The sequence below is a fragment of the Oratosquilla oratoria genome, chromosome 11 (genome assembly GCF_046742065.1).
Source record: "Oratosquilla oratoria isolate Oo_2021 chromosome 11, ASM4674206v1, whole genome shotgun sequence".
Lineage (NCBI taxonomy): Eukaryota > Metazoa > Arthropoda > Malacostraca > Stomatopoda > Squillidae > Oratosquilla > Oratosquilla oratoria.
In genome coordinates, this window is record NC_134787.1 from 25,807,228 (window position 1) to 25,822,227 (window position 15,000).

Here is a 15,000-nt window from a genome sequence, read left to right on the forward strand (position 1 = left end):
TAGAAGAAAAATCATACATCATACGAGAATAAGGATATGTGTGACAGACATTAGTGGCTGTACTTGTATACGAGACTGTATCGGGACGAAGCACCCCTAAGAATTTGATGTCACGAGGAACAGATGAATAGCTTCGGACAGACCTCAACCTCAAATGCGGTCTCGATCAGTACAGATCCCGTTCAGAACTGAATCCGCCACTTATCTGAATAAAAATGTCTGACTTTTCTCTCGACAAGTTACGCAACAACGTGCCATGATACCATTACCACTTGGTACTTTACCGTACGCGATTTATTAGAACGTTGGGGGATTCAAGAAACGCTGAAGGAACTCGGAAATTAGAGCATTTTGTGATCTGCCTCTAAGTCACTGTAACAGTGTCTAGATTATTACATTCACTTTAGGGTCTTCATTAAGCAGAATGAAATGGATTGGCACTTGTCAGGATGTTATATTCAAATTGAACATGAAAATTCTATTGATATTCTCCAGTTGTTAGTCACTGCTATTTATTCCTGGAGGGTGCAGTGTTTTGAACAAACTCTAGATGTGTGATAATAGAACCACAACGTTGACAACTGCCGAGATGAAGACTTTTATGCAAAAAATGGTTGAATGAGTTTGCAAGTTCATTGCACTGCCAGTAATATTAACAGACCCTCACCCAAGATGGTTTAACTTCATTATTTTACTCAGTGTACCCACAGGCTTCAATGTTTACCAAAAAGGTTGTCGTGCGTTAGTACTCCAGATGCATGTCACAAAGTTGTGGGGTTGATCAATACATCAAAGCTCAGATTGTTAAAGGGCAAGAATAACGTCTGGATCTCTCTTGACGTTAATTCTATTGTTAACCCCTTCAAATAATGCCATAGCATATTTAAAAAACTCTTCACGGGCAAACAAGGACATCGTCAAAAAGATAAGAGAACATTCTCCTTCGACGTCGTCAAATCAAAAGAGAAGTTCCTCCTTGGGAAATGACGCCATAGAGACACCGACCAATGTCCTTGTTCCCTGAAGGAGGCTCTTGAGGGAGACCTTAGGCCCATGGAAGCCCTAGAATAGGGCTTATTATTAGGGTGGGTGCATTGATTGCGCCATCAAGCCCATGGACGTAACTTGCATAACCTAACCTTGTTGTTGGGCGGCGTGGGAAGCAGCACGCCGGGCCTCTGTTCCTATGGCCGCTGTTTTAAGCCCCAATCAAGACAGGAGTAATGTTCCCCATTCAAGCTCCGAGTGGTTACTGTCACTGTTAAGGTGCTGATAGGTGACTGGGGCCCAATCGATTGGCGCCCGTGTGAACGCCCAGTGCCAGATACGAGTATATGGAACAGAACCTTTGCCTTTACATTTACTTTGGTAGACGTGATAAGTGGCACAAGTACTGTGGAGGTGATAGGACTGAGATGAATAGCATGGCGTTCAACCCTGCCAGGGAACCCTAGATATGCTATGATTAGGTGTTGGCCGTTTTGCAGAAAGCACGAAAAAATGGGAAGTCTGAAAGTCTAACTCGAACTTTTGTCCATCATGCGGTTAGATACAGACCCATGAACGCATCCTGAATGAATGTAACGTGACAGGACCTCTCTGTCCATTAACGAACTTATCAGCCCAGAACGAGGGACCTACCTCACCATTTTTGACAACTTAGGCTGTTGACATACGAAATAATGATAAAACACGGCGTCACCGTAGCTTCGCAATGCCAGTGACAGACGGCATACTCAGCTTATAAAAGTGAAAAAAAAAATAGTCTGGCAGAGAAGACCTATATAAATGACTGATGGAGTGTATATGTACACATGTTATCGTACCTAATGAGAACCTAAACAAGTTTTATGAGTGTTTATATCTAGCGGCCTTAGTAATCGATGAGTGCCAGAGTTTGGGTAGCAAATAGTGTCATGTTTTTGTAGATGCTGCGATCAGTAATATAATGTTGAAATGTAGTATGGAAGTCGATAGCCTACTAATCCGGTTCTGTTAGGAAATATTAGGACACCTGTGTGGCTTTTGAAATCTTATGGATGACAGTCATAAACGAAACGAAAGCTCATGGGTGTATTTTGACAGGTGGGCGAAACAGAGTATGTACAGGTGACTTAAGAGTTTTAATCTAACACAGACATGGTGGTGTATGAGGGTTCGGATATAGGACGGCGTGATAGCAGTCTTTTATTTCGTGGCCTGGGTCCCTACAACTGCTACTTTTGAAACAGCTTCCCATAAATCAATACCACTATAACCTATATGCAACTCAAAAGAATCACCAGTGACGGCGATGTCAATCAAATAATTCCGACAGTCGTCCCCGGACTCGAACCGAGGCTTGCGAGAAAGCAAAACCGGAGTTATACCAACTGAGCTATCGGAATTCCCAGGTTGGAGAACTTTAGAGTCTCCATAGCTCATTTGGTATAGCGTCGGCTTTGCTTTCTCGCAAGCCTCGGTTCGAGTCCGGGGACGATTGTCTGAATGATTTGCTATATGCATCTGTTCATGCGTTATTCATATCTGTTCCCCATTAAGGGATGAGAGAGAGAGAGAGAGAGAGAGAGAGAGAGAGAGAGAGAGAGAGAGAGAGAGAGAGAGAGAGAGAGAGAGAACCACTTGGCAGGACTAGTAAGTCCTATTTTTTGAGTGAAATTGAGTGAGGACCGAAGGTTAGATACGATCAAAATTACATGTGAGGTAGAAGATCTGAGTAAAAATTAATGACTAAGTTATATCCTGGATAAAAGACGAACTGTTTAGCCAACGGCTGTAGAAGGGTTGAATAAAAATTGGGAACAAATAGAAATCTATGAAGAGTACGTATTCATAAAGAGCTCGGTTGTATAGCATTAGTTAACACTTAGGGTAGGAATGCGATAATGTTTAGGGTTTTTCGGTTTCTGTTGAAGACGAAAGGCTATTTATAATTTAAAGTTATATTTAAAAGATAAAGTGTTGATTTTCGAGCTCTTCAAATATGAAATAGGATGGATGACAGACTGCCTTTTTAGGATAGGTAATGATTGAAAGGTACGCGTTTTTTATTTGTTTTTATTTAATGTAAGGTTAGTTGAAGAATATTTTTAGATTTTTGGAAGGCGAAAAGTTAACTGGATAATAAAAACCTGTCTCTTTGAAGGACGAGGGTTGGCGCCAAGTTGGACTTCAAATACAAAGCGTTCAAGTGGGACTTGGGATTCGATTGAAATAAATGAGAATGCTCTTGGAATCCAGGATACGTCCTTTCTGCAATACTTCTGAGATCTTAATTCGAAGGATGGCGAGATTTCAGGACGAAATGTATTATTTCGAAAGGCGGCGTAGATGCGTTAGAATGTTACGATTGAAACTATAGAGATTTGAATGAAGTAGATTTGGAAACATAATTTGTATTTAGTACAGAATGTATGATGTGTCTCTGTTGAATGCCTGTGGTCGTGAATCAGCACGTACAAGTCAGTGATTGACCTGGTTTTTTGGTTTATCTTCTTGATATGATAAGGGATTTGGTAGAAGACTTGTTGAACAAACATTTTGAGGCTTTCTTATTCCCCAGCCAATGTAAACGGTCTAATAGCAGCTGTGTATTGCATGCTAGGATGAAGGCGCTGAGTCTCTGGCCTGAACGAAGGTGAAGAGTTTTCCTGATTGAGGATCTAATAAAGGTTTAGTTTCAGATTCAGTCACAGGCTTAAAGTTACACTGAAGACTGCAAGCAGTCGCGTTGTTGCATGTTTCATTCTTACTTGTAAATTATAATTATTGTTTGTGGATGTCTTTTTTTTATATTCTTTATTTTAATACCTACGGTGGTCTCCGTCCCGGAGACCGGATCAAGGTGGCAGTGTGGGTTTAGCTGCCTATACTGTTGTTGGGTTTTTTGTGTGTGGTTTTTTTTTTTTTTTTTTTTTTTTTTTTTTTTTTTTTTTTTTTTTTTTTTTGCTGTTGTTGGTATGCTTTGAGGCGGCGCGGCGCCCGGGGAGATCAGGGCCGGCATCTGCCGAGGTCACGGCGCCTTGTGTCTTGCAGGCGTCGTCCTGTTTTCTTCTGCGGTGTACTTCGCCGACGCTGGATCTGAGAGGTCCTGCTTCAAGAGCATCCCGGACGCGTTCTGGTGGGCCGTGGTTACCATGACTACCGTGGGCTATGGAGACATGAGGTAACCCACAACATGCACACTTACACAAAACACACAAATACACACGCTCACACACACAAACACAAGGAAACTTATACGGGAGCGTATATAAGCACGCGTATACGTTAACATTGTACATATACACTGATACAAGCAAACATTGGCCAACGGCAGATGCATATGCTGCTCCTCGTCCTCCTCATCCTCCTCCTCCTCCTTTTCCCCCTCCTCCTCCTCTTCCTCCTCCTCCTCCCCCTCCTCCTCCTCTTCCTCCTCCTCTTCCTCCTCCTCCTCCTCCTCCTCTTTCTTTTTCCTCTACTCCGCTCCCCCTCTCTCCATCAACTTCCCTTCTTTATCCTATCCATGGCTGTCCCTCACCCCTCACTCCCCCTAACCCTTCTTCGTCCTTCTCATTCTCTCCAGCCTCTCCCCTCCTCCTACTCATTTTGTTCTGGGTCGCCAACTTCTTATGTATTGACTACCTCCCCCTTTACCTACTCCTTTAAATCCTGCTTTCTATTTTTTTTTTCTACTTTTTAAATCTTCCTAAGTAATTTTATTATTTTTTCCTATCACTATAAATCTTTTTTTTTTTTTTTTTTACTGACGCTCGTGTTGACTCTTTTTCTCTTCCTTGAGCGTAATTTGCTCGCACTCTCTCGCCATTTGTTTCGTTTACCTTTCCTCATTCTGTGATTTGTACCTTTCCTTTACTTAGTCCTCTGCATTTGTCCTCTACCTTGTCCTTATTCATTCAACTGTACCTCTGGACATTCTTTCTCTCTTATCCATCCCCTTTTCCTATCGCCCATCTATTCCTTTTTCAATCCTCCACCCCTCCCTTCCTCTGTATCACTCCCCTCCCCTTTTTACTCTCTCCTGCCTCACGTCCTTCATCCTTCAGAGTCACAAACCCCTAAGGAGGAGGCTGCTGCTGCTGTTGCTACTGCTGCTGCTGCTGGTGCTACTGACGCTGGTGCTGCAGCTGCTGCTCCTGTCGCTGCTGTCGTAGCTGTTGTCGATGTTGATGTTGGTGTCGATGTTGTTGTTGTTGCTGCTGCTGGAACGTCTCTGTATCTCTAGCACTATCTTTCCCTTTATGCTCTTGTCACGCCCTCGCTCCTTTGCAGCCGGGGCGTAGCTCTTCACGGAAGGCGCGGACGGGGTGGGGGACACTTGAGGGTTGAAGTCTCTGCAAGTCCAAGTGTCCGAGGGCTTCTTGCGCCGCGGGTTCTCATCCTCCGGAAAAGATAAATTTCACGAACTCAAAAAAGAAAAAGATCATTGATTACAAAAGATGCGTGAAGCCCTTGGGGAATCTTGGATTTGTCAGGGGCTTTACCTACACAACATGCCCCGTTCCCCACCCCCCTATGCCCCGAGAGAAATGCGCCGAGGACACTTCCCTGAAGAGCACAGCCTCAATGTGTCTGTTCCTTTTCCAGGTGTGGTACTCTTCTCAAGTGCTGTGTACTTCGCCGAGGCAGGCTCAGAAAAGTCTTTCTTCAAGTCTATTCCCGATGCCTTCTGGTGGGCCGTGGTTACCATGACGACCGTGGGCTATGGAGATATGACGTACGGACACTGCTCATGCATGATACAACTCTTACTACTACTACTACTACTACTACTACTTTTACTACTATTACTACTATTACCACTACTATACTTATTACTCCTGTTATATCTATTACTACTACGACTATTTTACTACTATATCTACTACTTAATACTCCTCTCTCTATCTCTACAACTACTTTCACTGCCACTACCAATACTACTACTGTCTTTATTGACACTGCTCTTGCTCTTTCTACCTCTACTTTCTTTTTTTTCCAATTCCCTCGTTCAGTTTTGCTTTTGGTGCTGATGTTAACAGTACTGTACTATCACCGGCACTTATTTCTGCTTCTAGTGTCGCAGCTCTTACTTTTTTTTTTATATTGTTACACTCTTACAACACCTTTCTGCTAGAAGTAAGTCCTTAAATGCTGCTACATATAGATCTATTGCTAGTGCTACTATCACACTATGCCTGTTCCTGTTACTAATGCTACTATTTCTATATCAACCTTCTACCACTACTAATACTGTTAATGTTCTTGCCTAATATTATAGTTACAACTACTGCTATTTTTACTATCGCAATTACTATTGTAACAACTCTTCAGTCTGAATAATTACTACTTCTGATATTACTTTAGTATTACTATTATAACTATAATTATCATGCCTATTGTATTATTCTTACTATTGGCTCTACTACTGTGATTGAAATTCTTATCAATACTACAACCCATGTTGTGAATATCGATGCTGATGTCATACCTACACCAATGTATCGCCCTTAACTCCATCTGTCTGTAAACCAAATACTACTTTACCCCGAGTCGGGTTTTCTACATACACCATAGGTTCTTCCTCAGCCTCACTTCCCTCACAGTACTTCTCACCTTTGTCAGTATCTGTACGTTACTTTTGTCAGTTTTTTGTCACAGCTGTCACCCCACAGTTGTGCAGAACATATGTTCTCCACCTGGACAAGTCCATAGCCACCTGCACTTCATAAACACGTGTCCCACACCAATATCTATGCTACCCGAGTACCTCCTATGACATTTTGACAATATCTTTACCACTTTCGCAACTTTTTTGCATGACCTGAATTTTAAATGATAAAACACAGGTTTAACCATCTACACTATCTTGACGCCACCTGTAAGAGGGTAGTATCTCTGCCATATGATCCTTATTTCTTCTTTGTCCTGAAGATCACCTATTTTACAGATGCACATTCTCTTGAACACCACCTTATCTTGTAACTCTCACCTGTCTACTAATCATTCCATTTAAGACAACCTTCTGCATCTAATCACCACCGTGCTTCCCTCACAAAACTTGTATTGTATTATTTGACTTTTGTTCTAATGATGATTGTGTGTCTTTATCTGTACCTTTGTCTCACTTATTCAATTTTTAATGTCTCACATATCATTATATAATGCTTAATATTTCTTGAAGCAATATTTTTTTTCAACAGAACTATCATGATTAACGTTAATGTTACCGTTGTCTAAATGTGCCGACATCATGACTGTATACACATACCCATAATTTATGACCATTAACACTGCAACTGATATCTATGTTTTACATGACCAAATGTTATGTTTACTAATGTTACTAGTGCTGTCGTTATTATGAGCAGAGTAATTAAAAAAATAAATGGGATTATGGGAGTACTGCTTCGAGTAAAAATTGAGGGTTTGCCTACAGCTTTCGAGACCTTCGACTTCACAACAACCGTCTGTCGTCGACGCTTTTAGACCCCATGATTTTACCAATAGGTGGCATCGTCGACATGGTCGCTTCAGTAATCTTTATTACCAGCATCTGTCATTCCTTCGTCATCATCATCATCATCGTTCCCTGCACCTCGAGAATTTCTCCCTGCCCTCTTCTCCCCACACCCTGTCCACGTTTCGTTATCTTCTTAGGGGTTTTTCTTCTATTATGTCCATCGCCATATGTGCGCGCGCAGCCGGCGACCTTGCCGGTCATGTCGCGTGGCTCCCGGCCAGGGTTAGGTAAGGGTTCGGGTGGCGACCGATTCCACGCCTCACAGGACATACTTCAATGTCGCCCTCGATTCTTTTTTTTTTTATGTTTTAGTTACGCCAAGTTTATTTTCTTTTTATGTAGGGGGGTTACTTTATTAGGTTTGTGTACTATCTAATGATATTTCAACCTTTCTTTTTTTTAGTCTTAATTCTAACCCCAACCGAAAGGTGGTCCCCACGCTTCTTTAGGAAAGAGTTCATTATCTACCTAGTTATTTTACTCCTCACCACCACACAGTTATATTCTCCTTTATCTTTCCTAGACCGTTAGACTTTAGCTATTCAATTCATCGTCTACAATGTCTCCATTCATCATTTCAATAACTGAGGTTCTGAAGTCACTATGCTTGTAAATTCCGAGTACGTTTACATGTGACTGACAAAACGTTTCTTGAGCCCATCGGGAACAACCTATAGTAGGAAGTCAGGCACGCACATTTCACATTTACCGCAGTAGAAGGAAGGGGGGGAAGAAGAATAGAAGAGAAGAAGGTTGGGAGAGGACCTCTTTCTTGCTCCCAGCTTCTGAAGTGCTTGGAGGCGTACAAATGTGCCCCATTTCATTCCCTTGCGAACCTTAGAGGGACATCGTATCGCCTTTCTTTTGTGTGTGAGTGGCTGCGAGGCAGTGGGGGGTGGATGCTGGACTTCTCCTCTGTTCTCTGCCGTGTTTCTTGAAGGATGGCCTTCCTCATGTGCTGCTGGGGTCAAGAGTTGTAATTTGTCCTCATCAGTTTTCCTCTCATTTATCCAATTTTTTTCTCTTTGTCTGTCTCTGTCTCTCTCTTCCTCTCTCTCTCTCTTTATCTGTCTCTGTCTCTCTCTTCCTCTATATCTCTCTCTCTCTCTCTCTCTCTCTCTCTCTCTCTCTCTCTCTCTCTCTCTCTCTCTCTCTCTCTCTCTCTCTCTCTCTCTCTCTCTCTCTCTCTCTCTCTCTCTCTCTCTCTCTCTCTCTCTCTCTCTCTCTCTCTCTTTCTCTCTCCCTCTCTCTTCTCTCTTTCTATGCATCAGTGTGTCTATATGTGTGTCCGTCTTTCTGCCTCTGTATACCTGTATGTCTGTATGTCTGTCTGTCTGTCAGCCTGTCTGATATGTGCAAAGTATATTTCTGCTTTCAGTCATCTTGATGTTTTACCTTATTTTAGGTGTTATATCATTTATGATGGCCTGCATCGTGCATATAGTTTTTTTCTGCAACCAGTAAGAGCAACGTTTGTGTACAATCGTATATCTTTGTACATCGAGGAAATAAAGCTATTTGATTATTTCGCACCAAATGAAGATATAGAAATCTACAATGCCTAGATAATAGTAACACATAAGATAGCCACGAGAACTCCGCATAGATTGGCTTTTCAAGATGTGAGGAAGTGGCAGTCCGATTGAACTGCTGTCAAAGGAAGTTTAGCTAATCCAGCTGCCAATTAACAGATAGGGAGTTATTCCATGTATACTTTTATATACATACATATATATACAGTATATATATATATATATATATATATATATATATATATATATATATATATGTATATACATACATACACCTAGTTTGCGCAGAGGTTTAGTATTACCAACACATTGAAAAATCGGATGATTCCTAGGGTTACATATCAGCTTGTTTGCTTTTGAGTTTGTTACACTTCTGATAATTCTTTCATGATGAAAAATTATTTTCCATATCCTTTGTTTATCACGTTCATTGAATAGATTTCCCCTTTCTTAAGTATACGTTTCACATGCAGTGATGTCTCCGATTTTCTTTATAATATTCAAAATTTAATGTATGGTATTTCAAGACACAAGGTATTCTTTAAGCTAATTATTTCTTCTTCACGTTGTCCACCCATGTCATGCTTGTTAGTAGTCAACACCCTAAAGCAGTCGCTCCCAACCGGTGTGCCGCGGCACCAAAGATTGCCGTGAGATCAACTGAGTGTGGCGCCAAAATTGAGGGCAAAAATAATTTTCATATTACAGACTCTGTCATCCATTTTTGTTCATTATATCAGCATCAGTGTCAAGATGAGTATTTTCATATCATCCAGGGACAAAATTTTGTTACACTGATGTTGAATCAACAAAATACTGACAAACTAGAATTTAGATTTTCTAATAAGGGTGCCGGGGACTTCTGAAAGGCTTGGCAAGGTTGCCTCAAGCCAGAAAAGGTTAGGAACCATTGCCCTAAAGCAAATCGCCTTGACATGGGGTTCCTGTATCTCTAGAGAAATAAGGATCTCCCAAACGTGACCATAAATCAAAAATGCGTGATAGTTAAGGAATGACTGATGATTCTATTTAGTGTTAAAGCTGTCTTCAGCAAGTCGATGAACAGCAGTTCATAAGCGGGTGTATGAGAAAACAGGTTGAGAGTCTGTTTCTTATAGAATCGAGTATTATTTTCCGTTGCTTCTTTGTTTTAATCGCGTGATTTCCATCCCAGTAATGCATCTTTCATTCCATCTATTAATTTCTCCTTTCAGTTAAGGGCTTTCCTTTTCCCATGTAAATTCGTCCTTATCTCAGAGTTTCTGTCGTGCTGCTAGGTCCTTACCCAGCCAACGAGCAATATTAAGCAACATTGCCAATGCTTGCAGAGGGTATTACATTTATGCCTACACTGTAGCAATATTACCAGGAGAAATGCAGGAACATTACACTTATGATTGCACTGTTGAAACATTGCAGGAAGATTGCCACCAAGAAAAGTCCAATAATAATCATACTGATGCAGCACTTGAAACAAGTTCTCGCGGAATTTTTTATCCAACATAATACTAAAGTTGCTACAGTGTTTGTTTTTTTTCGTTTTTGTTTTTGTAGTTGTTGGGTGTGTGAATATTCAGGTGTTGTACCTATGATACCTGCGGGAACTTCCATCTTGCCATCCTGTATTTTTTTCAGTCAATGAATATTTCATTTCCTAATCATTTGAGCAAGAATTGGTTTACTAATAGGTTGTTTTAAGAAACGGTTAGACAACTTTATGGATGGGAATGACAGGTGGTAATAGACATGGAACTGCCTAGTGTAGGGCTTATGGTCTCTTGGAGTCTCCTTCCTTCTTATGTTCAAGCGTTCTTTTGTCTACGTCCCACCGTAGTGCCTCAGTTATGCAGTTACGTAGACATTACAAACATCTACATAGTCCCATCACTTAGTGTTCCTTTTTTTTTTTTTTTGTAAAGTTCTTTTATAAACCTGAACAATGTTCTATTACTTCCCTCTTATGTGATCATATTAGATTTCAAAGTAATTCTAATTATCGTGCAGTACTCAAGTCATTCTAACATAGATTTCAAATTACTTTCACAATGAATCTGGATACCAATGTTGTATTATACATATATATATATATATATATATATATATATATGTGTGTGTGTGTGTGTGTGTGTGTGTGTGTGTGTGTGTGTGTGTGTGTGTGTGTGTGTGTGTGTGTGTGTGTGTGTGTGTTTGTGTGTGTAAATATATATATATATATATATATATATATATATATATATATATATGCATATACATATGTATGATTTTATACATGCTACGTTTGTATTTGTGTATATTTACATGGTACACATATGCTAACAGTAATACACAGCACATCTAAAAGTAGAAGTATCTATTATCTGCACATTCAAAAACATGTTCTTAGTGGCTTTTACCATAAGCTTGGATATTTTTTTTTTTACTTTTCTATCGACTACTTCCATAAGTTCTTAGAGGCTAAGTATTTAGTCGGAGAAAATTACTTTTTACGTCTGACCCTTTATGATGAATTATGATTTCTCATCGTCAACGTCAGATGTTTCTACTACATCGAAAAGAAACCTTGATTTTGTTCTTTTGTTCATACGCGAATCGTCTTTTATTTCTTTATTTCTTCCTTTTTTCTTGGTAGCTATTTCCGTGCCTTCCCATTCAATCCACCATTGGAGTGATCTTACATTAAACGCAGTTGATTCTTTTCCATTTTCATTTATATTGACGTGAGTTCTGGACTATCCCTTTTATAAAAAATAATTTCGTTGGTTCATATTTGACCTCTTCGTCCATCTGTCCTCTGACCTACCCTTTCACCAACCCTCCATTCACTGGGCTTACGTTATTTTGCTTTTCCATCATGTAGTTGATCTTTTACAGTAAATTTTATCTATAGCTACTTTATAAGTCATTACCTAGTTTAGGTCCTCCCTGGGTCGTGTTGTAGTGTACTGTGATTTTCATCCTTCTAGGTTGTCCACCTGTTCTATCCCTTTCCAGCTTATTTCTAAGCATTTCCTCCACTCTTACATTTCCAACTTGAGTTCTGCTTCCCTCGTTCTCTTCTTTACATTTCATAACCATTACACAAATAGAGAAATCTGTCTCCACCTTTCCCTATCTTTCTCCCCATTCCGCTCCTCCTCTTTGCAAAACCTTTGGTTTTCCTCTGTTCCCCCGGCCGGCCCCACCCACGCCATGACCCTAATGTCCCTACCCTCCAAACTAAAGGAGGGAATTTTCCTTCCTTGTCTGCCAAGGAGGGACAGTTGGCAGCCCTGCTTGCCGCCTCACTGGACCGAGCGACAGGGTTGGTTCTACTGCTTTTCTTATCATTCATCATCTTTCGTCACATAAGTTTCATGATAAGAATATATAAAACCAACCAGTAACAATGATGTATCCCAAAACAAATAACAGGAATTTCGAGCATTCATATTATAAGGAAAAGTCTTTCGTTTAATTTTAAGAATATAGCCTAAAATATTTATGGCTCCTACCAGACTCCTTGCAGTCAGTCCACCACCTCCACGCCACCTAGGTGGACTCGACTCAGGCCTAAGACGCCGGGGGAGATGAATTATAATCTGTGTAGCTGATTGATAGCTACCAGGGGCTACGGTTGTTTAGCGAGATACAGGGACACAAAAGGGAGGACCAGCGTCCTTGAGTGGTGCAAGAAATTGTAAAAGGTTATTGGAAAGAGTTTAGCCGTTGTTATCCCCTAGACTGTGGCCGAGAGGAATTAGAGTAGGAGTTGAAGCCGGGAAAAGGAGTTGGTATCTGTGGCAGAAGCAGCAGCAGGAGAGAGAGAGAGAGAGAGAGAGAGAGAGAGAGAGAGAGAGAGGGGGGGGGGGAGGGAAAAGGATAAAAAGTAAAGAAACGGGGGCAGAGGGGAAGAAGGAAAAGTTTTCCTGTGAGAGAGCAGGACGAAAAGAGGGGAAGCGGTGCTAGGAAAGAGGAGCCCGTGGAATGGCAACACAGAGGGACAAGAGTGTTGGCAGGAGGAGGAGGAGGAGGAAGAGGAGGAGGAGGAGGATTTTGGTCATCATTCAATGGCTGAGGTGGCTGTGATGGTCCTGTGTCTCTCTTTATCGAGGAAGAGAAGGAGGAATAGCATAAGAGTAAGAGTAGGAGTTGAAGTTGGAAAAGGAGCACTCAACACAAAAATATAAGTGGCTTTGGTAGTGGTAGTGATGGTGGTGGTGGTGATGGTGGTGGTGGTGGTGGTGGTGGTGGTGGTGGTGGTGGTGGTGGTGGTGGTGGTGGTGGTGGTGGTGGTGGTGGTGGTGGTGGTGGTGGTGGTGGTGGTGGTGGTGGTGGTGGTGGTGGTGTGTTGGTGGTGGTGGTGGTGGTGGTGGTGGTGGTGGTGGTGGTGGTGGTGGTGGTGGTGGTGGTGGTGGTGATGGTGGTGGTGGTGGTGGTGGTGGTAATGGTGGTGGTGGTGGTGGTGGTGGTGGTGGTGGTGGTGGTGGTGGTGGTGGTGGTGGTGGTGGTGGTGGTGGTGGCGATGATCTTGATGGTGGTGGCGGAGGCCGTGACAACGGCAATGGCGACCCAAGACTGAAAGTATTAAGAAAAAGAAGCATCGCCTTTGAATGTTCAAAGTAGACGAGACAGTGCGAGGCGACACGGAATGTTAGCACAGAGAGACAGAGGTTTGTAGGTCAACACGGAACCTCGAGTAGGAGGGATGGAGGAGAAGGAGGGAAGTAGGAGGAGGAGCCTGAGGAGGAGGAGGAGGAGGAGGGTGGTGAGGAGAGGAAGGAAGGAAGGAAGGAGGAGGAGGGTATGAGGAGGAAGACCGAGGAAGGAGGAGGAGGAGGAGGGTGAGGAGAGGAAGGAAGGAAGGAAGGAGGAGGAGGGTATGAGGAGGAAGACCAGGGGAAGGAGGAGGAGGAGGAGGGGGTGAAGAGAGGAAGGAAGGAAGGAGGAGGGTATGAGAAGGAAGACCAGAAGGGGGAGGAGGAGGAGGAGGGGGGGGACGAGAAAGAGAGGGCAAGGCCGGGTGAAAAGAGCCGAAGAAGTGGGGCAAGTAGAGAGTGGCAAGTAAAAGAAAGAGGAAGATAAGAGAGGAGGGCCATTGGGGTGAGCGTGAGGGCGTCCCTTATGGGCCATTGAGATATGGCAGCCGACAGCACAGCCGTAAACCTCAACCAGCCTCCCCATCCTATCCAATCCGACCTGAACCTCTAATTTAGAACTACCTCCGCCTTCTCCCCGTCCTCCTTCTACTCCTCCTCCTCCTCCTCCTCCTCCTCCTCTTCCTCTTCTTCCTCTTCCTCCGGAGACTCCGACGCCTCTGCCTCTGTGTCTATTTCTGCCTCCAGTATAATCCTCTTGGTGCTTGTCTACCTCCAAGTTCCTTTCTTGTCCCCTTAAGGAATCTTCTTCCCCCTCAAGCCCCCTCCTGAACCGGCGTGTGCTTGACTGCTTTTATATCCTCTACCTTTCTCCCCATCAGCCCCTCGTGGATCGCTGTGATAGTGACTGCTTTCCATATCCTCAACCACCACCACCACCACCACCACCACCATTACCATCATCACTATTGCCGTCCCCACCAGTTCCTGTACCTCGTCCATGGTGACCTCATCTATTTGACATTGCTTCATCTAGCTGTCCGAAGTCATAGTGTTCTTTGTTCTTCACTTTTGTTTTGTCAATATCCTACCCAACGAATGCTGTCGTCCTCCTTTTTTTTCTTTCACCATGTTCGTTCTTTAACAGGGAGAATATTTTCTCCTCTCCCCTGAAATTACTCTCCTCTTTTTCCACCGCAGGAACTCTCCTCACTCGCCGAGAAGGAGAGCTCTTTAAGCTCCCTATTTTCGCCGTTTTTTTCCGTTTGTCCCTTCACGTGTGTGGCTGTCGTTATTTCCTCTTCAGTCTTGTTGAAGCGACTTTGTCGAACTCTGACTCCCTTCTTTCCTCCTTTCATTCTCCTTTCATGTCTCCTTTCATTCGCACCCT

The 15,000-nt window shown here is 42.6% G+C and overlaps 1 protein-coding gene across 6 annotated transcripts in view; it reads left to right on the forward strand.

The window, feature by feature from the left end:
- The window catches only part of Sh (Potassium voltage-gated channel protein Shaker), a 393,700-nt gene that overhangs the window by 280,523 nt on the left and 98,177 nt on the right, over window positions 1-15,000 (forward strand). For 3 of the 6 annotated variants that reach the window (XR_012966862.1, XM_076192496.1, XM_076192499.1), the window contains exon 5: window positions 5,590-5,719. The exons of 1 other annotated variant lie outside the window; for it this stretch is intronic. Coding sequence is in view for 4 of the 5 variants with exons in the window: in XM_076192496.1 (XP_076048611.1) it covers window positions 5,590-5,719 (130 nt within the window). In the remaining variant the exon portion in view is untranslated. Of the gene's footprint in view, window positions 1-4,035; window positions 4,166-5,589; window positions 5,720-15,000 lie in introns of all 6 variants that reach the window. 2 more of the 6 variants (XM_076192498.1, XM_076192497.1) reach the window with 2 other exon arrangements.